This window comes from Pongo pygmaeus, chromosome 21 (assembly GCF_028885625.2).
Source record: "Pongo pygmaeus isolate AG05252 chromosome 21, NHGRI_mPonPyg2-v2.0_pri, whole genome shotgun sequence".
In the NCBI taxonomy this organism is placed as follows: Eukaryota; Metazoa; Chordata; class Mammalia; order Primates; family Hominidae; genus Pongo; species Pongo pygmaeus.
The window spans coordinates 32403788-32426797 of record NC_072394.2 but is presented as its reverse complement, the minus strand read 5'-3'; the positions used below and the strand labels follow the sequence as shown (position 1 = coordinate 32426797).

General features: G+C 53.0%; 1 protein-coding gene across 10 annotated transcripts in view; it reads left to right on the top strand.

Annotated features, from left to right (window-relative positions):
- The window catches only part of SNPH (syntaphilin), a 41843-nt gene extending 19086 nt beyond the window's left edge, over positions 1-22757 (top strand). Inside the window, exons 3-8 of one of the 10 annotated variants that reach the window (XM_054467692.2) lie at positions 9318-9345; positions 10151-10292; positions 10700-10796; positions 11421-11627; positions 14945-15094; positions 18314-22757. In XM_054467692.2, the coding sequence (XP_054323667.1) occupies positions 10747-10796; positions 11421-11627; positions 14945-15094; positions 18314-19481 (1575 nt within the window). In that variant the 5' untranslated portion in view covers positions 9318-9345; positions 10151-10292; positions 10700-10746 and the 3' untranslated portion in view covers positions 19482-22757. Of the gene's footprint in view, positions 1-9317; positions 9346-10150; positions 10797-11420; positions 11628-11652; positions 12058-14944; positions 15095-18313 lie in introns of those variants that run through there. The other 9 variants (XM_063659477.1, XM_054467690.2, XM_054467688.2 and 6 more) reach the window with 9 other exon arrangements.
- The last annotated feature ends 253 nt before the right edge of the window (positions 22758-23010 follow it).

Genomic DNA, 23010 nt, shown 5'->3' with positions numbered 1-23010 from the left:
AGATAGGAGAATGAGGCTCAGAGGAGTAAAGTGGCATTCCCACTGTCATAAAGATGGTGGGTGAATTCAAATTTCCAAATCCAGTCATATTTGATCTAAAATTCAGTTACATTTGATTCTCAAGCCATGGTTTCTTTCTGTCGGGTTAGTCTGCCTGTCAGCAAAAGGGGAAAACTCGTTCTGAGATAGATAAAAGGTGGCCGGGCGCAGTGGCTCATGCCTGTAATCCCAGCACTTTGGGAGGCCGAGGCAGGCGGATCACAAGGTCAGAAGTTTGAGACCAGCCTGGCCAATATGGTGAAACCCCGTCTCTACTAAAAATACAAAAATTAGCCAGGGGTGGTGGTGGGCACCTGTAGTCCCAGCTACTGGCTGAGGCAGGAGAATTGCTTCAACCCGGGAGGCAGAGGTTGCAGTGAGCTGAGATTGCGCCACTGCACTCCAGCCTGGGCAACAGAGCGAGACTCCATCTCAAAAAAAAAAAAAAAAAAAAAAAAAGATAAAGGGCCTTTAAAATAGGACATAGTTGTTTGTAGAATCTCCCTTTTAAAACATTTTAGAATGCTTACTCTGGCTAAATTAAGAGGTAGGGCAGCTTCTCTAGAGAAGGAAAACTTATTAGGAGAGGCATTTATTAATCATCCACCCTCTTCCAGCAAGTGCGAGCCACATTGGGCATTGTTGAGGCCCTGGATCTTATTGAAGGTGAAAGAATTCAGCATGGCATGGGAAGTACCACTGGGAATCAGGTGGACAGGGATCAGCTGCTGAGGACAGCAGGGCAGCTGCAGCTGGAGAGGGAGAAGGGAGCTGGGAGGAGAGATGAAGGAGCTGCTGTGAGATGGGCTCCTGGGCTAAAACAGGCACGGTTGGGTGTGCTGGGCTCCGTGTCTCCCTGTTGAGCCTCTGGGAGCTGCAGGAAGATAGATGAACCTTGGCTTCCAACAGGAGCGGCATGCCTGGAACTGTTGGTGGGATTAGAATGAGCTGGCCCTGCTTCTATGGCTCCATTGTGGCCTTTGGCAAGTCTTCACTTTTCTATCTAGAAAATGTGGCAGTTGGGACTCGATTGTCATGAAATGCCAGGAGAGAGAGAGTGTGTGTGTGCATGAGTGACAGGGAGAGAATGCAAGTGCAAGAGACAGCATGAAGTGATTTTATGTGGTTTCTTGTTTTGTATTACCAGGAACAGGAAGCTCTATGATCTCAGGTTGGGTGGGGTCTTTGTCTGTGGAAAGGGGCTGTCGTCGTAGGCAGAGCAGATGATGTCTCCACATCCCTTTAGTCCTTTGGTCTGTGTGTTCCATGTGTTCTTCAGTCTCACGTGAGCAAAGCACAGCACACACAGGGCAACTCTGGGGAGCTCTGAGGGCACCATCTTTCCTTGGGACCCACTTTGCAGACTCCCAGTGGACCATCATCTTGCCCTGCAGCCAACCCCATGCAAAAATGTTCCTTTTAACATTCCTTTTAGGGAGATCTTTATTTCTCCCAAAGAACCAATTTTCTTCCTGCCCGCCCATAACCATGAGAACAATAAGACTGAGCATACTTTCCCTTTTGGCATCAGTGGCCAGGAAGCTTGGAATTGAATCTCAATGTCATTATTGCCACCATGTATTTGTGGTCAGCATGGATATTCCCTTCTTCCCTGGGCCTCTGTTTCAATGCATATTTTATTGCATGTCATTTATGAGCTGCCTTAAAATGGTCAGGACTTCTCCTGTCATACCCCTAGGCCTTCCTTCCAAGATTTCTTTACTTGAAAAGGTACCCTTTGTTCTTTTTTTTCTTAATTTTTGCCCTGGTGAGGGCAAGGGTTGTGGTACAGAAGCTTCACTGATAGATTCAGGAGTCTAGCCCCAAGCCCAGGCTCTGTCCCTGACTTTCTGGGTAACCTCAGGCAACTAACATGCTTTTTCTGGGTTTCAGTTTCTTTCTCTATAGAATGATAGGTTGTGGTGAGGTCTACTCCAGATCCTTTCCATTCTGATTCTGAGAGTGTGTTAGTGCCTGTTGGTACTTGGGGTAAATGCCAGGGGATTAGGCATTTACCTAATCTTACATCCAGGATCCGAAGAATCAAGGCAGAAATCTGGAAAAAATGAGAATTTATAGGGATGGAAGTCTTACCATTTTCCTCATCCTGTGATGCTTTAGAGCTGGAAGCTTGGGAGAAGGGGGAGGGGAGAGAAGCCGGACTGAGGCTTGACAGCTCTATCAGTCAGGAAGCCCAGGGAAGCATATGCTGTGGCCAAGGTTGCTGAAGGGCCTCCATCTGCCAGGAGCCACTTGCCAGGCAGCCACCAAGCTGGGGCTGGCACCACTGCCCCTCCGTTCCTCACATTTCTCCATGGGTGTCTGCAGAGGGGCAGCTGTGAAGCAGCTGGGATGGTGGAAGCATGGGAACCAGTGTTCCCCCTACTACTCCCTACCCAGACAGGAGGCCTGCCAGACATTGCCCTGGAAAGCCAGCCCAGGTCAGTTGGCCTAGCAGAATTTGCCAGTCATTTCAGAGTCACTCACGTCTGGGCCTGCTGATGTCTGCTGAGGTGATAAAGCAAGAATTATTTCTGAAGAAGGGAAAAAGAGAGATCTCCTTCGACAGGTAATAGTGATAGCAAGAAATGTTTAGTCCTCTAATTTCCCAAGAACTGCCCCCATCCCTCCATTCATTACCTCGGTTGGATCCCAAAGAGACAGGCAGGGCCAGGAAGGTGGTGTCTTCCTGAGTGAATGCATGAGACAGCTGAGATGAACAGAGGTCAAAGACCCAAGGTCACCAAGATGGACGATCTGATATAGCTCAGAGGAGCTGAGGGTCTCTCAGTGGTGGGCTTGCACAGTAGCTGGGCTGCTGGGTGGGATGCAGCAGTTGTTGGAAGAGGAAAGAGCAGTGCTCCTCATGGAAAGGGCTTCTCCTTTGCCTGTGAGGCTGATTCTTAGAGGAACAGGGAAAGTCACTAGTTAGGGAGAAGGCACATGAAGAATTTCTTTTTTTTTTTTTTGTTTGAGATAGAGTCTCCACTCTGTCGCCCAGGCTGGAGTGCAATGTCGTGATCTTGGCTGACTACAACCTCCGCCTCCCAGGCTCAAGATATTCTCCTGCCTCAGCATCCCGAGTAACTGAGATTACAGGCACTCACCACCTCGTCCAGCTAATTTTTCTATTTTTAATAGAGACAGGTTTTTGCCATGTTGGCCAGGCTGGTCTTGAAATCCTGACCTCAGGTGATCCGCCCACCTCGGCCTCCCAAAGTGCTGGGATTACAGGTGTGAGCCACCTTGTCTGGCCAAGAATTTCTTTTTAAACACCTTTCTGTAGTATGCTTACCTCTTATGTCTGTGATGTCCTGCATTTATGGAAGCATGACCAGCCCAAAATGCAGGTATATACCTGCTCATCTCCATTGTGGTGTCTTAGAGTCTCATGGAAAAGTAGGTTTTTTCTTTTATGCAGCAGAATGATAAGCGTCCCAGGTCTACTGTATTATGAGACCTTCATGATGCAGTAGAAATGCAGGTGCCCATGACCTGGAAATCCAGGGTCCAGCCCTTGGTGACTCTTGTAACCTCTGGGGCTTCAGGTTTCCCATAGATCAGATGGACTAGTCTCTACCTGGCCTCCCTCTATGGGGAACTTGTGTGGGGATTCAACGAAGTTGTGAATATGCAAGAGCTTTAGGGGTAGCCTCAGCTACCGGTCTGCTCCAGGCTGACCCAGAGTCAGGAGCTCTAGGGAAGCATCCTGGGCCCAGCTACCTGAAGTCAGGTAGCGGGGGAGCACTGGCTCTTGCTCCCCTTCTGCTGCAACTTGCTGAGCCATTCTGGGAGAGTCCCTACCCCTTTCTGGACCATGCCTGTCTTTTTATTAATACAACGGTTCATTTAAATACACACACACATGCACACACACACGTGTATGCATGTGTGTGTGTATATATATAATGGAGTCAGGGGAATAGTGGCTCACACCTGTAATCCCAGCAACTCAGGAGGTGACACTGGTGGATGGCTTGAGGCCGGGAGATTGAGACCACCAAGAGCAACATAGTGAGACCCCACCTTTAAAAAAAATAAAAAAATAGATTAGCCAGCTGAGGTGGCTACTGGAGAGGCTGAGGCAGGAGGATCGCATGAGCTCAGGAGTTTGAGGCTGCAGTAAGCTATGATTTTGCCACTGCACTCCAGCCTAGGTGACAGAGTGAGACCCTGGCTCTAAAAAAAAATTTAATATATATTACGTGTATTTTTAAAAATTTGTTTTTTATTGAGATATAATTTACATTCCACAAAATTTATCCTTTTAATGGCCGGACGCAGTGGCTCACACCTGTAATCCCAGCACTTTGGGAGCAGGGAGGCCAAGGTGGGTGGATTGCTTGAGGCCAGGGGTTCAAGACCAACCTGGCCAACATGGAGAAACCACATCTCTACTAAAATATACAAAAATTATCCAGGTGTGGTGGTGCATGCCTGTAATCCCAGCTACTTGATAGGGTGAGTCATGAGAATCACTTGAACCCGGGAGGCGGAGGTTGCAGTGAGGTGAGATCGTGCCACTGCACTCTAGCCTGGGCGACACAGCGAGACTCTGTCTCAAAAAAAAAAAATTAAATTTTTAAAATGTACAAATGAGGGATTTTAGGATACTCACAAAATTATGTAACCATCACCACTATCTACTTCTAAAACGTTTTTTATCTTCCCAAAAAAGAAACTCCATTCCCATTACCAGTCATTCCCTGTTCCTTCTTCCCTTCCAGTGTGTTTTCTGTCTGTATGCATTTGCCTGTGCTGGACATTTCATATAAATGGAATCATGCAATATGCGGCCTTTCGTATCTGGCTTCTTTCATTTAGCATAATGTTGTCAAGGTTCATCTATGTTGTAGCATGGATCAGTAATACTTCATTCCTTTTATAGCTAAATATTCCATTGCATAGACGTATCACATTTTGTTTATCCATTCTTCTATTGATGGACATTTGGGTTGTTTCCACCTCTTAGCTATTGAGAATAGTGCTACTGTGAACATTCTTAAACAAGTTTTTATCTGAACATCTATTTTCCGTTCTTTGGGGTATATACCTAGCAGTGGAATTGCTGGTTCATATGGCAATTCTATGTTTAACTTTTCGAGGAACCACCAAACTGTTTTCCATAGCAGCAGCATCATTTTACATCCCCACCAGCAATGCATGAGAGTTCCAACTTCTCCACATCCTTGACAACGCTTGTTATTGTCCATCTTTTTTATGCTAGCCATCCTAGTGAATGTGAAGCAATATCTCATTGTGGAAAATAAGTAGTCCATAGATTTTTAACCTGAAAAATCCTTTTTAAAAAGTAGTCTTACTTCATACCTTCCATGTGTAAAACACATACGAGAGGAGCCTCTTCAGGTGAAATGGGGAAGGAGGCCCAAGCCACCCCTCCCAGTAGATGCAGAGGCAGGTCCTCCTGGGTGGTTTGAAGACCTAGGCTTGATGCCCTTCAGCTCTGGAATCTGAGTCTAATCTCTGGAGACACGTCCTGTGTAGCAGCTGCCTCAGCGCTCAACCTATGCTGGTTGCCTGGGGAACCTCCTCACAGCATTTGGCCAAGTTGTGGGTCTGCCTTGCCGCTGTGTTGGGGTTGCCACAGTGAGAAGAAGTCGGATGGCACCTCATCCGTGGTCCCAGCTTTGAGGGTGGCTTGTGTGGGAAACAGGAAGCAAGCTGGAGAAATGCCAGCAAGTCCTGGAAGGAAGATCCTAGGTTTCGTTGACAAAGGAGGAGCAGAGGCGCATAGTGGCTGATGAGGCCATAGCCAGTGCGGGGTTTACTGAACTCCTCAGCTTTGAATAGCCCTGGTAGTGCTAATCTTTTGAGATCTAGAGTGCGGCTGCTGGAACACTCCCAGGCCTGTCTTCTATTCCCACCTCTCTGCATTAGCATTCTAGGAGCACCAGGCACTCTGCTGTCTGATGGGTGGAATGTTCTGCGTTCTAGTGTTGCCTTGGCAAAGAGAGGATCCCTCCCAAGTTCTGCTCTGTTGATTGCAATGCGCTGCTTTCCACAGCTGTCGGTGGTTTGAGTCATCAGACACAGATTGTTCTGTTCCCTCGGATTTTAGGATAGCTTTCTTCTTGTATCAATGGCTAATTCTTTGAAAGAAGATAAATTATAGTACGTACAGGGACTTTTGCTTAGCTGGAATATTAGATTAACCCAAGCACCTGGTTTTTCCCCCATGACTGTTGATTAAAATGCTATCATGTCTCTTTGAAGAATGGAGCTTCCTAATTTTACATATGTGGAAACTGAGACCCAAAAGTCCTAGTAATGAAGGAGAAGGAAGCATCAATTAGAAGCCCATAATTTCATTGACAGCTCTAGAATTACAGAATGTTAGATCCAGAGCACCTTAGAGACCATCTAATCTGACTCTTTGGTCTATTCAATGTGCTGGTTTAAACCATTGTATTACCAACAGTTGTGTGTTGATTGTGTTTGTTTTTATGAAATTTCCCAGGGGATGGTGTTGCCTGAGTTTTAGTCCAAGGCATAGCATGCTAAGTGGTCAAGACAGTAAGTGACAGGAGAAGTCACTGGTGGAAAGGCTGTGGGTGGGGCCTAAAGAAAGAGTGCAGTGTATGCTTGAGGACAGGCAGGGAAGATGCTGCAGACGGGACAAACAGCCCATGTAGAGACGCAGATTTGGGAGTGACTAGCTGAGGTCTCCTGGATGTATCAGAGCGCCAATTGGAAAGGGTGTAGATGGGAGGGCCTTAAACACCCATATCAAGAGCTTTGCTCTGATTTTTACCTAATCTGGGACTTCCAAGGAATTTTGAACAGGATCCAGGCCCTTTTCTCCATTGTTGCTGCCATGACCCTGGCCCAGGCCCTCCTAATTTCTCCCCTGGTTGGTAACCTCCTAACTGGTATCTGGTATCCCTCCCTCTCCACACAGGCTCCCTATCAGGAACTTTCTAAAATGCAAATATGATTGTGCCCCTTTCCTATAAAGCACGTGCATGGCTTCCTGTTGCCCACAGGACAAGATCCTGGCTTAAGTGGCTCTGTGTGGCCTGCCCTCCTCCTTCTGTAGCCTCACTCCCACTGTACTTCTGCCCTCAACAGGCTCCCTAGTTTCCAAGCAGCCAGCCGTCACTCACTGCCTGTGTCCAGCCTTCTCCTTCCCTCCCATTTGCTGCTGCCACCTGGTGAACTTCTATTCATCCCTCAAGACCCAGTGCAAATTTCTTATGTAGAGAAGCATTCCTGGATCCTCCTGAAGACACTATTATGCCTTGAATGTGTTTCTGTTTTGAAGCTCACTTCATGTTACTTCCAAAATACTGGCTGCTCCCATGTTTTAGTGTTTATTGTGTGATAGGCACTGACCCAAGCCCCATACTCACATTATTTTATGTTATTCTCACGGTAACCATATGAGGTGCATTCATTACAGCACCAGTTGCAGATATGGGCACTGAGGCTCAGAGAAGTGGGTGACTTGCCCAAGTCATGCAGCTGAAGGGTGACAGAGCTGGCATTTGAGCCCAGATCAGTTCATATCGACTTCTGCAGTCATTAGTCTCGTGCTCCCTGGACCCCCATTGTTGGGGGGGTTAGTTGAGCATTTGAGGGAGCAGTCAAAGGAGTGGATGCAGCAGGGTTGCTATGGTGTGGACAAGATGGGGAAGTGGAGGGAAGTTCAGTGAGGGCAGGAGCTGGGTTTACTCTGGGGTTAAAGTGATGAGAGACTATCAGCCCAGCTTCCCACAGTTAAGGGTTTTCTTTCTACCTTCCTTTCCAAGTGGCAGCCTGTGGCCACCTAGGGAGAGGCCTGCGGGACTCCAGGCTAAGCAGGTGGCATGGTGACAAACACCATGGCAACCTGCCTCCTTGCTAGGGCCTAGAAGGGAGGGAGGACCTGAGAGAGCACAGGGTGCACACTGAGTTTTCTGAGTAGGATCCTGAGAGGTGGCTCCCTTTGGGCCTGGGTGGCTTCTGCCCTCCCACGAGGGACCCTGCCTGCAAGGTCCCATCCCAGCAGGGGAAATGCCTCTTCCACCTTTGTCCCTGATGAATAGCTGGCTCTGGGTTCCCAGGAGACTGTTAGCTGTACCCAGGTACAAATGCCACCCCCTTCCCTCCCTCAGGCCAGGGAGGAAGGAAGAGGGAACTCAAGAGGAGGCAGGTGTGGTGTTGCCAAGCAAGATAGTGGCAGGGACAGCTGGGACAAGGCCCTCATTGTAGCAAGGCCACACGCAGCTCCAAGACAAACCAGGCATTTTGCCTGCCTCCCAGGACTGGGCCTAGTACTCTGCCTGGACTTTCCTGGCTCCTTAGAACACTCACTCACACTGGCTTGGAAGAGCACATTCTCAGATCTGAGTCCTGCCTCTGCTGGAAAGTCCTCCTGAAGGCTCAGCCTCCTTTTTGCATCCTCCCAAAAGCCAGAAGGGCAGGGGTGATGGTGGGAAAGTTGTTGGTGAAGCCAGGCTGACCTGGGCTGGAAGCCAGAGCATGTCACATCTGCAGCTGTGTGACCTTGGGCCCAAATGCAGTAACAAAGCCGGTCTTGAAGGATTGCTGCTTCAAGTAATGGGCCAAGGCAGATGAGAGCACTCAGCATGGCCACCTTACCACTGAAGGATTCAGGCAATGGCAGGTGATCCTTGGAGCCCTTGCCCATGTGCCCCTCTGCACCCTAAGCTGTTCCTGGTCAAGATCCTCCTGTGCTCAGGAGGCAGTGAGCCATTTATGGCCATCCTCACAAGCATGGAGGAGCACTGATGTCCTCTCACCCCCAAATAGCCCCTCCTCTATGGTTCCTGCTCTAGGGGCCAGCCCTACAGTTCCAGGAGGCCCTGCCTGGGTGACTGGGGCATGGAGTGGGAAGCATTGCCAAGCTGGGGCAAGCAGCTCAGGTGACAGGTGTGGTGTCGGCAGGTCCTGCAGCCCAGCACCCGACACCTCCAGGCAGACAATGCTGGCTGTGTCCAGACCCTCCAGGGGAACAGGCCGTGTTCTATGTCCCCGCCAGGAAACAGGCCATCTGAGTAGTGCCTTTGTCCACTCAGGAGGCAGCCCCGCCGCTGGCTGGGATGACCAGGCTCCGGGGAGGCCCTGACGTGGGAAGGGGGTGGTCCCCGGGCCAGAGACTCTGGGGTTTGAGATCCAGCCCCTCAGCATCTGATGTTGACCTGGTTTTGATATTGGCTCTGCCACACACCTGGGATGTGACTTGGCCAAGTCCCTTCCCTCTCGGTGGCTCGATTCCTCATCTGTAAAAGGGGACTAATCACAGCACTTCCTCATAGGGTTGTTGAGAGGAGTCAATGGCATAATGTACGTAGCGTGGTTGGCACGAGGTCTGGTGAGGAGTGGGGCTCGGTGAATGCTTCCCTCCAGCATGGGGAGAGGTCCGGGCATGACATCCTCAGCCAAGTCTCCTGTAACCCAGGCTGCTGTCCTCAGTCCCTGCTGTTAGTGTGGAAGGAGGGGACTGAGGTCTTTGGAGCTGGCACAGGACCAGCACATTGGCTGCAAAGAGCCCAGGTTCCCCACTCTGCCCCAGACTCCAGTAACTTTGGGCTAATGCCCAGTATAGCCCTCCTCACAACAGCCAAAATCCAGCCCAGCATGGGGCCTCTCCCCTCCTTAAACCCTGGAAAGGCTGCCCTTGGAGCCCAAGCCTCTACCCAGGAAAGAAGCCTAAGGACTCGGGGACAGGAACCAGGGGCTTGAATCTACCTGCCCACTTAGCAAGAGGCCCAGTGATGGGTCTCTCTAGGCATGAATGCTTCTTCCTGGGTCCACCCACTGGGACACCCCCAGCGGAGGGCCTCTGCTCCCATCCACCCCAGTGCTCATCTGCTTTAAGTCTTTGCCCCTACATTCCTGGTAGATGCCAAAACCAGCATGCGCATTGCTTGGGTGGGTGTGGACATGCCTGTATGCCGCATGGGTTTGGGAGGGCCTGGCTGCATGTCCTGCATCATGGGGTCATGGGTTGGCTGCCTGAGCACGTTCGTGGAGACACGTGTGGCATGTCTTGGAATGGCAGGGACATGGTACCTTCTTGTGTTGGTATGTATCCATATGTCTTTCTACACATGTGCTGGTATGTTGGTCTGTCTTGTCTCCCCTGTAGACGGGAAGCCCCGAACCACGCGCCAACTGGGAAGGTGATGGTCGGCGAGACCAGCCCATCCTAATTTGGGGTTCCTGGTCCTGCTCCAGGAGTCCTACAGCCTGCAGCCCCTACCAGAGAGGGAGGACTGAACAGCAAGGGGGTGTGTGGGTCTGAGTATCAGGGTCCTGGGGAAGAAACAGGCCTGGCTCGTAGAGTAGAAGACTCGGTGCTGGCAGTCAGGAGGCCCTGCTCCTGAAGCCTCTGTGACCTTGGGCACGGCCTTCACTCTGTCTGGGGCACATTCACTCATCCGGAGAACACAGGGTTGGACTGATTATTTTTAGCCACTCCTGACCGTTGTGGTTTTAAGTTGGGTGGTGGGAACCTGTGCACCAGCCCCATTCAATTCATTGGTGGAGGCAGCCGTGGCCTGCCAGGCCCTCACTCCTGGGGTGTCCTGCCGAAGGGTGAGAAGAGAAGCCATGCCGGGCAGCGGTCCCAGCGACAGGATGACGTGGCCTGGCCCGGCCCTTTCTGCGGGCCCCCCAACCCGCCCTCTCTCCTCAGCCCCCGGGATACCGCCCATCCCACCCCTTACTCGGACCCGCAGCCTCATGGCCATGTCCCTGCCGGGAAGTAGACGGACCTCTGCCGGATCCCGCAGGTGAGTCTCCCCCTCGCTCACAGCCTAGGCTTCAGAGGGCGGGAGGAGGGCGCATGGGCTTCTCTCCACCTGCCACCAACTTGCAGTGTGTCTTTGAGCAAATCATTTCCCATTCCCATCTTTAAAATGGGCTTGCTAACATCTGCCTCCTCCTGGAACTATTTAATGGCTCAAATGACACAGTGGATGTGAGAGTTCTCGGAAGGCGTAAACCACTGGATTCCTACCAGCAGTAGCCTCATCAATATTGTTTGATTTTCACAATGACTGGAGGGGAATTGTGCAGTCATCCACTCAGACTCACTTGGTGTCCCTTGATTTTTACCCCCGAGGGTCCTCCTCCTGTCCCCACCCCTGTCTGCCCCGTTCTTCTCCACCTCTTTCTCAGTCTATGCAGGGATCTCCTCTCCTGGGTTTGGGGAACCCCAGAAGTTGAGGACCTTGATAAGAGCATATGAGGCCCCACCCTTGCCCCGCAGCCCTGCCGGCCCCCATTCTTGTCCCTGGGGGGCCAGGAGGACCAGCCTTCTTCTGGTTTTCCATCTTGATTTGCACTGTCTGTTCTGTCACCCCTGTCTGTGCGTCTCTCTCTCCCTGCTTCTCTCCCCTGTGGTGACCCCAAAGCGGGGGCACTTTGGGCCGCAGCGGCCTGGCAGTGTTCGCCCAGTGTCCGCAGCTGCCCGCCAGCCAGAACGAGCACCTGCCTCTTCTTCCTGCCTCCAGGCGCACCTCTCCACCTGTGAGCGTGCGGGATGCCTACGGCACCTCTTCGCTCAGCAGCAGCAGCAATTCCGGCTCCTACAAGGGCAGTGACAGCAGTCCCACACCAAGGTAATTGGCCCCTCCTCTCTGGGCCTGGCCCTGCTGGCTGGGAACAGGTTGTCCTGGGGTGGGAGAGGTAAGGGAGCAGGGTCGTGTTCTAACCACCCCCGACACCAGCATAGCCGCTGGCTGTGTGACCTTGAGCAGATCATATCTCCTTTCTGAGCCTCAGTTCCTGTCTGTAAGATGGATATGATAATATACAGCTGTACATAAAAAAATACAGTGGCTTAAACAAACTGGGGTGATACTTGCAGAACAAGGCTCCAGGGGTCAGCAGCTCCCTGAAGCGTCAGGGACCCCGTGTCTTCTCCCGCTGCTCCACCATCCTTGGTGTACAGCTTTTGTCTTTGTCATCACAGGTGGCTTCTGTACCTCCAGACATCAGGCCTGCCCTCCAGGAAGGAACAGGTGGAAAGGACCAAAGCCCTCCTCAGAGGTTGTTTTTCTGAGAGGGACACCTTGCCCCCAAATCCTGCCAGTTCTTGCTGGCCAGAACTGGGTTATGTGAATAACTCTAGCTGCAGGGCCAGTTAGTGTCTTCCCCAGAACAGCACCACCCCAGACAAAATGGGGGTTCCGCTAGGAAGAAAGCAAGATGAGTATTGGGAAGCAGCCTGCAGTGTCTACCATCATGCACTTCTCAGGGCAGCCCTTTGAGAGTGGCAGAGGTGGAATTGGCTTGGAAGGCGAAATGTTACGAATGCAGCATATGCCAAGTTGTAGTCTTGGGTGAGGTGAACTCGGACTCACAAAGGAGGATCATGTTGGAGAAGCAGATGTAGGGGAGCTGTGGGTCCTTGAAGACCAGGAAGCAAGAGCTGTCGTGGTAGGCCTTGTCCTGCTTCCCCAGCACTGAAATACAAGTGGGAGGTTGGGGCATGTGGGGAACGAACATAGGCTCTGGATTTGGTCTCTTCCTGTCTTGAGCCTCCATTTCCTTTTGTTCAAAGTGGAGCTAATAACTCGGAAGCTTCAGTGACTTGATATCTACACACCGCCTATGCATCCTAGTTGGCCAATAACTGATACCTCCTGTTGTTAGAGCTTTGATCTGACTTAAGGCCAGGAGATTCCTGGCCTGTGGCTCCCATGGATGGATCACCTCCTGGGAGGACTCAGTGGAGAGGACGTCATTTGTGCGAAGTGATGTCCAGAGCCACCGAAACAGCAGCTCTTAGATTTCCATCGTGACACACATGATGGGTAACACCCATGTGCAGGACCCATGCCCCAGCATCCTGGCTGTAACACCACCCCAGAGACTGGGGGACATAGGAGTAAAGCATTAATTTACATTTTGAAAACTATATAATTGGCAACTTTAATCTTTTCTATTAGTAACAGATTTTGTAACACATCTTGTAACTGCAGCCCATGGAGGTGATCCCAACCCCAGGGCTGAGAATTGCTCCCAGTGAAGGGTCTTCTTCCCCACAACAAGGGTTGCTGCCCCTGGGTGAGCAGTGGGGCCACAGTTAGGTCCCCTCTGCAAATAGCCAGGCTTTCCAAGGCAGGAATAGCTGAGAAACATGCATCATAGCGTATTTTTTTTTCTAATTTTGGTGTGTGTGTATATATATATATATATATTTATTTATTTATTTATTTATTTATTTATTTATTTTAACAAAGAGCTAGTGACTAAAAATGTATACGTGTTAAATTTTATATCAGGGAAAAATACTCATGAAAGCAAAATGAAAAGAATGTAAAATAGTTACTTCCTCTCTAATCCTCAATCCTTACTAGTTAAGCTAACATTGGTTCCCCCACTCCTACCACCCCTTGCCAAGGGGTGACTCCTCCGCCCCTTGCCAAGCAGAGAGGAGACCTGCGTGACTTGGCTTGAGTTGACCTAGGGGCCGTGAGGTGAGTACATAGAAGAAAACCACTTCTCATTCCACTTCTATCACCACTTTCTCTTTGACAGTTTACAACTTACAGGTACTTTTTCCTCGGTAAACACTATACAGCTTCCATGGAACTTTTAAAATTGCCTCCAACTTGGCTGCTTCAGCAAATGGGCCTCACCAGGGCCTGCCTTTTCCAGGCTCATAAAGGGGCATTGCCCCTCCCTAGACCTGCCAGTCACTCTCCCCTCAAGGAGCAGAGTTGGATGGCAACAAGGCCTGAGTCTCTAGTCGTGAGATACATGCCCAGGTTTTAAGCCAAGATCCAAGGTTTATTTATGAGCAAAACAACCAGCAGCCAGGACACTGAGAGTAGAGCTGGCTGGGCCATAGTCTGTTGTGGAATTGGGGCATTCTCCTTCCCCCTGAAAGCCTGGCCCTCCCTCCCCCACTGGCACCTGACTGCCCTCTGGGTGGAAATTCCTTCTCCTTTGCCCTGGTAGGGCACCATGTCAGTGCCGCCGTGCTGGGAGCAGTGCACTTCCAGCCTGCTGCCACCCCAGAGTACTGCAGTGGACAGGTCCCTGCCCAGAGCCGGCAGGTGTTCACGTGTGTGCTCCCATGTGCCCCCGGAGGTGAAAGCGTGAACATGTGCCTGGGCTGGTGCCCTAGTATGTGTGAGTACCTGCGAGGCACAAGTGTGTCTCCATGTATGTGGGCATACAGGTGCAAATGGACTGGGAATTGACATCCCAGGAAGTGTGCGTGCATGTAGTGCACACCCACGTGTATGCAGTGGGGGTGAGGAGTGAGAGTGCCAGGGCGTGTATGGAGACAGCTGTGCCTGTGCATGTCTGCCCTCCCTGTCCCCAGGCTGTGAGGGGTCTCAGCTCTAGAGAGGAGAGCTTCTGCCTCCACGTGGGAGATGTATCCTCCTCTGTGGGGGTGAATCCTTATCTGCCATGCAGACCCAGAATCTGCCACTTACACCTCAGTTTCCAGCCTTCAAACTCATTCTCTGGGTTGGAAGACGAGGTACCTGGGTTCTGGGGCACACTACCAGGATTGTCTGAGGGGCTCAGGGCAAGAGCTAACCTCTCTGAGGCCAGCGGCCCCTCTAAAAGATGAAGACAGTCCCTACTTCAGGGCTGCTATAAGGATTGATGGTATTGGTCAAGCGCTTGGCCTGGTTCCAGGTATACACCTGTGCTCTGGGATATATCTCCCCACCCAGCCCTAACTAGAGGAGCCCTGAAGCCCGCATCCTGACATGGCGGTCTTCGCTTAGAGGAACTCTACTAAAACCCACCTTCCAGAAGGCTGAGGGTTCTCCTGCCTTGTGTGGGAGGCCTGGCTTGGAGCATCTGGTGGCCAGGGATGGTGAGGCTGGTGTCCCCTTGCTCCCCAGAGGTAAAGCACCTGTGCCTTACCTGACCTCTTCCTCCCTCCCTGATGATGGGCGTCCCCTTGCAGGCGCTCCATGAAATACACGCTGTGCAGTGACAACCATGGCATCAAACCCCCGACCCCGGAGCAGTACCTGACCCCCCTGCAGCAGAAGGAGGTGTGCATCCGGCACCTGAAAGCCCGGCTGAAGGACACGCAGGACCGGCTCCAGGACCGGTGAGCGGGTGGCCACGAGCAGCCCTGGGGGCACCCCACAAGCTCCACACTCGGGGAAACCAGGGCTCTGGGGTGCCTCTTGGAAGGAGAGGTGGCTGGGGGTTTCCCAGCATCCATCTGCTCTCTCCTTCCTAGCAAAGCCTTGTTTGAGCCCACTTGCAGACCCTCATCCCCAGCAGCTACTCACCTTGACTGCTCTATGAGGCTGTTGGGGGCCAGGCGGGGGCAGTTTCCCATGAGGGCCTGTCCTGTGGGGCCTCCCGCCTGTGCTATCCTCTCCCAGCTTCAGCCTGGCAGCCCCTTTGGCTACTTCTTTTCCTCTGGCTCCTGTCTTCCAGGAGTTGGAGCACAGGGCTTCTTTCTGACTTACTTGTCTCTTTTGGGGGAGAAACAACTCTTTATCCTTCCTCACTTCCTCCTGAGTGAGTCACCAGAGGGCTTGTGGCCAAGCCCCAGAAGCCATCTACTTCCTGCTGTGGAGGATGATCATGAGAAGCCTTTTGCTGAGCTCCTCCCCAGCCCAGGTGTCTCCCAGGAGCCCCCGCAGGCCGTCTGAGCTCATTCTCAAGTGCTTAATCCCAACCCTCCCAGCTTCTACCCTCCAGCCCAGTGGCTTCATCTTTGTGATCTACACTTCAGGGCGTTGATCTCCCATTGTCTTAACTATCCTTCTCTGGACTGTGTCTATGCAAACGTGCAGCCTATTGTGAGCTGGCCAAGGTGCTATGTGGGGCTGGAGCTCAGAGCAGGCACGATGATCGCTCCTTTTTTCCTTTCTTTTTTTTTTTTTTAAATACAGCAGCTTTATTGCAATGTAACTTACATACCATATAATTCACCTATCAAAAGTGTACAATTAGATGACTGTTAGTATAGTCACAGAATTTTGCAACCATTACCACTATCTAATTTCATAAATATTCCTATCACTTCAAAATAAACTCCATTCCCATTAGCAATCACCCCCAATTTCTCTCCAACCACCCTAGTCCCTGGTAACCACTAATTTTTCTGTCTCTATGGATTTGTCTATTCTGGACATTTCATATAAATGGGATCATGCTGTGTGCATGACCACATCGTTCTTGACCACAGCTCTGCCAAGCAGCCAATCCGGTTTGGATTTGTTGTGGTTTTAAACTGCAGGCGGTTACGGGTAGCATTCAGCGAGCTTCATTGTCTGCAGAGGGAGGATTTCTATTTTTATTTTCCCTCATCTTCCCAATGATGCCCAGGATCTGCGTGGCCTTTTGCACTAATGCCTCAGGGAGCAGATGGCCCATCTCCCAGCTTCATTTCTAGGGCCAGCCCCATGGCTTAGAGCAGACCATCTGCCCTGTGTGGTTTGGGCAGGATGCCCTGGTATGGGTGTGCTAACACCTTGACTCCCTGGTCACTGTCTGCCTGTTACTCCCACAGGAACCTATTGCAGGTCTTTACATGAAATATTGTCACTCTCCCCACACTCTCTCCATATCGAGTTTCATGCCTGTGCTTCCTGCAGTGGTCCACCTTCTGTTCCTCAAAGACACCATGTGCTTTTGCACCTCTGTGCTTTCGTATCTGTGTCCCCACTACTTGAGATGCCCTGCCCTCTATCTTGCTCCCTGGGCAAACTTACCCTTCAAGACGCACTTCAAGTGTGATGCCCACTGAGGCGTGGACAGGGCTCGAAGCCATGGCTCCCTGGGGTTTGGCTGGGCCCCAAGGAGAGAGAGGCAGAGACTGGCTGAGCAGATCATGCCCAGTTCCTTCTTTCAAACTCACTCTTTCTCCCGGGGTGAGGTGTGAGTGAGGAGCAGGGTAAGAGGCCAAAAGGGTTACCTAGAGTGGGCCTCCCACCTGGAGGCAGGAAGGGTGAAGGCCAAGTATCTCCCGCCCCTCAGTACCTGTTGCCTTGTCTGTTATTGGCACTCTAAGCAGCTCCAGCTGTGTCCTGATGGGTGGATGGGCCCCTTCTAGGTGATACCATTGCTGACCTTTATGGCCGCTGCATCCCCTCAGCCCCCAGTCCCTCCAGCATATTGTGGAATGAGATTCCTGGGCCCATTTCCTGAAGGAAAATTCTGATCTGGCTTTGAAAAGTATATGGTGCTTGATCTGGGATGGTCATTCTGCTGGGCTGATAAACCCCAGAGTGACAGGCACAGCATTTGTAGATTTTACGGATGGGAATGTAGGGTTTAGGCTGAGGGGGCTCATGTGGGCTGCCACTAGGAAGTGAGCGAGAATGCCCGGGACGGGGTTTGACATCTCCTGGATGATTTTCCTTCTTCCTCACTACTGTTAATGAGTCGCCATTCTGTCTCATTCTGGTTTTACTTCTAGACCTGATGGCATATTTTTCTAACTTACCTCCCTCCCCTTGCACCCCTGGATTCATCGGTGACTCGGGAATTTGAAAAGCCTGAGCATTTCTGGACAAGAGTCTGCTGACTATCTTGTTCAACCTGGTGCTTGCCCCTGTTGCTCAGGAGTAACTCTGTGCCTTTCTCGTTGATCTTTTCAGCCTTTCCTCTTTAAGATACGAGATACAAGGAGATACAAAGATACAAAGAGGAAGCTTCTAGCATGGATAGATGAGAGCTACCCTGTTCTTATCACTCTCCCCATTCCACCCACCACTTCTCATCGCTCTGCGTGAGGGATGATGTAAAATCATCAGCCTCCCCCAACATTGAAAGCTGTCATTTCTCTCCCCAGGGGTCTCTGGCCAAATATTCCTCCACTGAAACTTTCTGCAACCTGCTTTAGTAGGTAGTGGGAGGCTACATCACTTTCTATAGAGCAGAGATTTTCTGCCTAGTTTTTGTTGTTTCACATTAAGATTTTATTAGGTTTTTATAGCAGTAGCTATAAAACTTGTAAGGATCTTTGTTGTCTAGTCTCTTCTCTAGATGATGGATTTGAATGTTGAGAGTCGTCTGCATTCTGGGGGTGGGGGGGTGGGGGAGGGAATGCGGTGGTGTCTCCTCCCAACCTTTCTTCTCTCTCCAGGCAGAGGCTTCTCCTGTCTTCACCCCTCAGCCCCTCTCCCCAGCCACTCTTACTCCCCACTATAATAAAAAGGCGTTGAGTTTGTCCTTCTGTTTTGGGTTCTGAGCCATAGCAGCACAGGGCCCTTCATCCTTGGCAACATTGTCCTCTCCCTGCCTCTCCTTGGCGGTGACGGACCAGGCAGGCAGGCAATGAGCGTGTGTGTGTCTCCTTGGCTCGCAGGGACACAGAGATTGATGACCTGAAGACGCAGCTGTCACGCATGCAGGAGGACTGGATTGAGGAGGAGTGCCACCGCGTGGAGGCCCAGCTGGCCCTGAAGGAGGCCCGAAAGGAGATCAAGCAGCTCAAGCAGGTCATCGACACTGTCAAGAACAACCTGATTGACAAGGACAAGGGGCTGCAGAAGTACTTCGTGGACATCAACATCCAGAACAAGAAGCTGGAGACGCTGCTGCACAGCATGGAGGTGGCTCAGAATGGCATGGCCAAGGAGGATGGCACTGGGGAGTCAGCCGGTGGGTCCCCTGCCCGCTCCCTCACCCGCAGCTCCACCTACACCAAGCTGAGTGACCCGGCTGTCTGTGGTGACCGCCAGCCGGGTGATCCCTCCAGCGGCTCTGCTGAGGATGGGGCAGACAGTGGCTTTGCGGCAGCCGATGACACACTGAGCCGGACGGACGCGCTGGAGGCCAGCAGCCTGCTGTCATCGGGGGTGGACTGTGGCACCGAGGAGACCTCGCTGCACAGCTCCTTCGGCCTGGGCCCCCGCTTCCCCGCCAGCAACACCTATGAGAAGCTGCTGTGTGGCATGGAGGCTGGTGTGCAGGCCAGCTGCATGCAGGAGCGTGCCATCCAGACAGACTTCGTGCAGTACCAGCCTGACCTTGACACCATCCTGGAGAAAGTGACCCAGGCCCAGGTCTGTGGGACAGACCCTGAGTCAGGGGACAGGTGCCCAGAGCTGGATGCCCACCCTCCAGGGCCCAGAGACCCCAACTCAGCAGTGGTGGTGACAGTGGGTGATGAGCTAGAGGCCCCAGAGCCCATCACCCGCGGACCCACCCCACAGCGGCCTGGTGCCAACCCCAACCCTGGCCAGTCGGTGAGTGTGGTGTGCCCCATGGAGGAGGAGGAGGAGGCTGCCGTGGCTGAGAAGGAGCCCAAGAGCTACTGGAGCCGCCACTACATCGTGGATCTGCTGGCTGTGGTGGTGCCGGCCGTGCCCACAGTGGCCTGGCTTTGCCGCTCCCAGCGGCGCCAGGGCCAGCCCATCTACAACATCAGCTCCCTGCTGCGGGGCTGCTGCACTGTGGCCTTGCACTCCATCCGCAGGATCAGCTGCCGCTCGCTGAGTCCCAGCCCGGCGGGCGGCGGCTCCCAGCTCTGAGGGGGCCCATTCCGGCAGCGGCGCCTGCGGCCTGACCACTGATTGTAGGGATGCTGTTCCCCCCTCCCTTCTCCCATGGGCATCATCTTATTTATTTAGTTTTGGGTGTGGAACTGTTTCTTTTTTTCAAGATGTTAAAACAGTCTTGTGGCAGGAGCAGGGGTTGGAGAAAGGCATCCCAAAGCTTCGATGGAGAGCAGGGAAGGGGGACCCAAGGCAGGAGGCACACCAGCTGGACAAATTGCAGGGAGGGGAGGGAGCGAGGGCCAACCCAGCCCCTCTGTCCCCCTGGCCCTTCAGACAGGGCCAGCCCTGCTCAGGAAGTCTCTGGCTGTCTTCATCTGGGGAAGCCGGGCTTGAGTTGCCCACAGGCCCCTGCCCTGCACCATCCTGTCCAGTGCCCTGCTCACTCCATGGCGTCTCTTCCAAGCCACCTTGCCCGCAGCCCAGGCTCCTGGGCCAGCGCTCTCTCCTCAAATGGAGGCAGCCATGGCCTGAAGGGCAGATCACTGACCCAGGGCTCAGAGCAGAGGCCAGAACCACTGGGCTGGCCGGCATTCCAGCCTCCCCAGACTGCTCCCCACCTTGGGACTCAGGAGCTCAGTCAAGGCCACAGGCTGGAGGAGAGACAGGGCTGGGCGCAAGGTGGCGGAGGGCAGTGTGGGTTCTGTGTCTGTCTGTTCATCCCAGGCCTTCCCGTCATCCCTTTCCTCTTGGCACTTCTGGGTGTGTCAGTCATTATTCCTGTGAGGTAGCTAAGCCCGGCAAGCTCAGTGCTGGGGTAGGAGGGCCTGCCTGTGTCCCAGCTCCCAGCTGGAGAATCCACCAGCACAAGAAGAGGAGGCAGGGGCAGAAGCCCAAGGGGGCTCCCCCAGCCTTCCAAGGTGAGGCCATCTCATCTGCAGGCTGGGAGGCAGGGCTGGACTCAGGAACCCACAGCTTACTGAAAAAGCCAGAGGCCATGACTGCCCCCATAAACTTGCCCCGAGTTTCTCTGGGGCCCTCGGGCCCAACTTCTGCTTTGCACTATGTTCACTTTGGGGTTGGTTCTCAGCCATCCAAGGGTCTCCAGTGAGGTGGCTGCTTGCTGTCTGAGATAAAGGTTCCTAAACCTTAAACCTCTCTTTCCTCTGGAGGAGGGTGGGGGATTCTGGCAGGATGAATCGCAGGATGGCGCGTACTGAAGCCACGATGTTCATCCAGGCCAAAGCAGGGTGTCCTGGGATAGGTTTCCCAGGCAGGGGCATGGCAGAGCAGGCAGGTGCCCTGCAGCCTCCCTACTCCCAGCCCAAGGCCAGTCGGCCTGGGAAGTTCACTGCCCCAACTCTTTTCCCGGGACCATACTGAGTCCCCCAGCCACGCTGCTGACATTCTTATTACCATTATTATTTTACCAAGTAAACTCACTCCTCTTCCCCCACAGGGGTTACACCCATCTGGTTGTCCCACCCACTCTTCAGAGGCTAGGCTCCACCTCTGGGGGGTTGGAGGGACCCTGTGTCTTACTCGCCCCTCTGGCCTAAGGGCCACTCTGGTTCTCTGCCAAGGTTGCTTGCCCTCACCCCAATGCTCCAACAGCCATTGCCTAACTCATGGGCTCTGCCCTTTTGCTTGGTGCCCTCCACGCGAGGCGGGGCACCTGCATGCACTGGGAGGGGGCGGCTGGCCCAGCCCTCGGGGCAGGAGCCTCCTCTGCCACACGCTTGGTGCCTCCAAAGCTCCCCCGGCCTTGGTCAGGGCCTCAGACCAGCCAACCTTTGTGGAATATGCCCCAGCCCAGCCAAACCAAACCCAGATGCCTGAGGCCTGGCTGGGGCTGCCCCCGCAGGACACTGTGGCCATGCCATGGAGGGGGCAGTGGAAAAAACCAATCCAAAGCCAAGCCGGGACTGGCCGCGGACCCAGCCTCCTGTGCCGTGCACTCATGGAGCTGCGTAGTCTCCTTAGACATAGTCAAAGCTTTGCCGAGAAAAGAAATGTATGAACTATATTTGACAACATAAAATCTCTCTATTTTTCACCACTGGAATTTAGTCAAGCTTCAAGCCCCTCTGCTCCTGTCTGTGTCTTGCGTCTGTGGCCTTCCTATTGTGTCTTGTGTTTTGGTGGATGTGACGGCTGGGGCCACAGTCTACTCTCTCTCTGCTGCTAGAGAAGCCACCTGTGGAGGAGTGGGCTGTGGTTGGGCCTGAGGCCTGTGGAGGAGGTGAGTGTAGCCAGCAGCAGCCCTCTACTCCTGTTCTGGCCTGAGACCACCAGTGTGGGTCATGAGGGCCCTGGCCCACAGTGTTGAGGGTCCTCTCTTTCGGGGGTTCTCCTGGGGCCTTCGATGGGCTTTTCTTCTTGTCAGTGGAGGGAGCAGCTCCCCACTCAGCCCTGGGACAGGCCCTGGGACTGTGGTGGCCAGTGGCCCTGGCCCAGCTCTGGAGTGCGTGTGTGTGTGCTCAGATCACGCATCTATGCAAAGGTGCAGGCTGCCTGTGCAGCTCCAGGTGGTGGAGGTGCGGCAGCTGCTGCTCAGGTGCCATGCCCTGAAGAGGCAGGGTACAGATGGGGTTGGGAGGGCAAAGATGGGGCGGGGCGTCCCCCTGAGAGAGCTCACCCTCCACAGCGACCCTTTTCCTTCCTGCCTAATACCTCCTCCCGTTGGGCTGCGACCTTTTCCTCCTGCCCTCAGCCTCTGAAACAGAAACCGTTGGGGCCTCCCCATTCCCCAGCGTCTGGCCAGAGCTGATGAGGTCCTGAGGAACAGTGTCTCCAGGAACCACCTTCTGGAGCCTAGTGGCCAGAAGTGGCTTCTCCTGAGTTCTAGGGCTCGGGCCAGAGTGGCCCTACTGCCCGGCCAGTCCAGGCTCAGGCAGGAATCGGACGCTGGGGCCTGGGCTCTGCACAGAGAGCTGGGCTTGAGTGGAGTTTATTGTAGATTTCTCCCAAGGGGATCACTTAGCTTCTCACTGACACACCCTTCCCAATTGCCACAAGCGCAGGCGTATCTTACAGCACTTTGGGGAGGGGTGGGACAAACTGCAAGGTTCTGGGGCCAAGGCCTACCCAGGGGCCTCTGCCCAGAGAACTCACAACCCCCTCTCTGACCTAGGGGACAATGCAAACGGGTCACAGTGCATTCCCATATTAGGCCATCCCCTTCACAAAGAATTCAGGGGATGTGGGAAGTGGGGAGGCGGGGAGGGATCTTGACTCTTGTCTCCTTTGTCCTTTTGTTCAGACAGAGTTGTACCTGCAGCAGACAACTCTGAATTAAAGCATGAAAACACAGCAAGTGGCCTGTTTTCTTTATACTGGGTGGTTTCTCTAAGGGGGGCAGTGGGAGGGTTCACACCGTCTTCCTCCAGTGCAGGGGTCACAACACTCGCACAGGAAAAAGCCACGTGGGCAGCGATCGTCTCTGATGTGCAGGGAAGCAGAGAGCTGCGTGGGCCTGAGGCACCACTGCCCTCTTGGGCTCAGGCTCAGGGTCTGGAGCCACCTCCCCCTGCCCCCACACGGCACACCCTGCTGGGCGCCATGA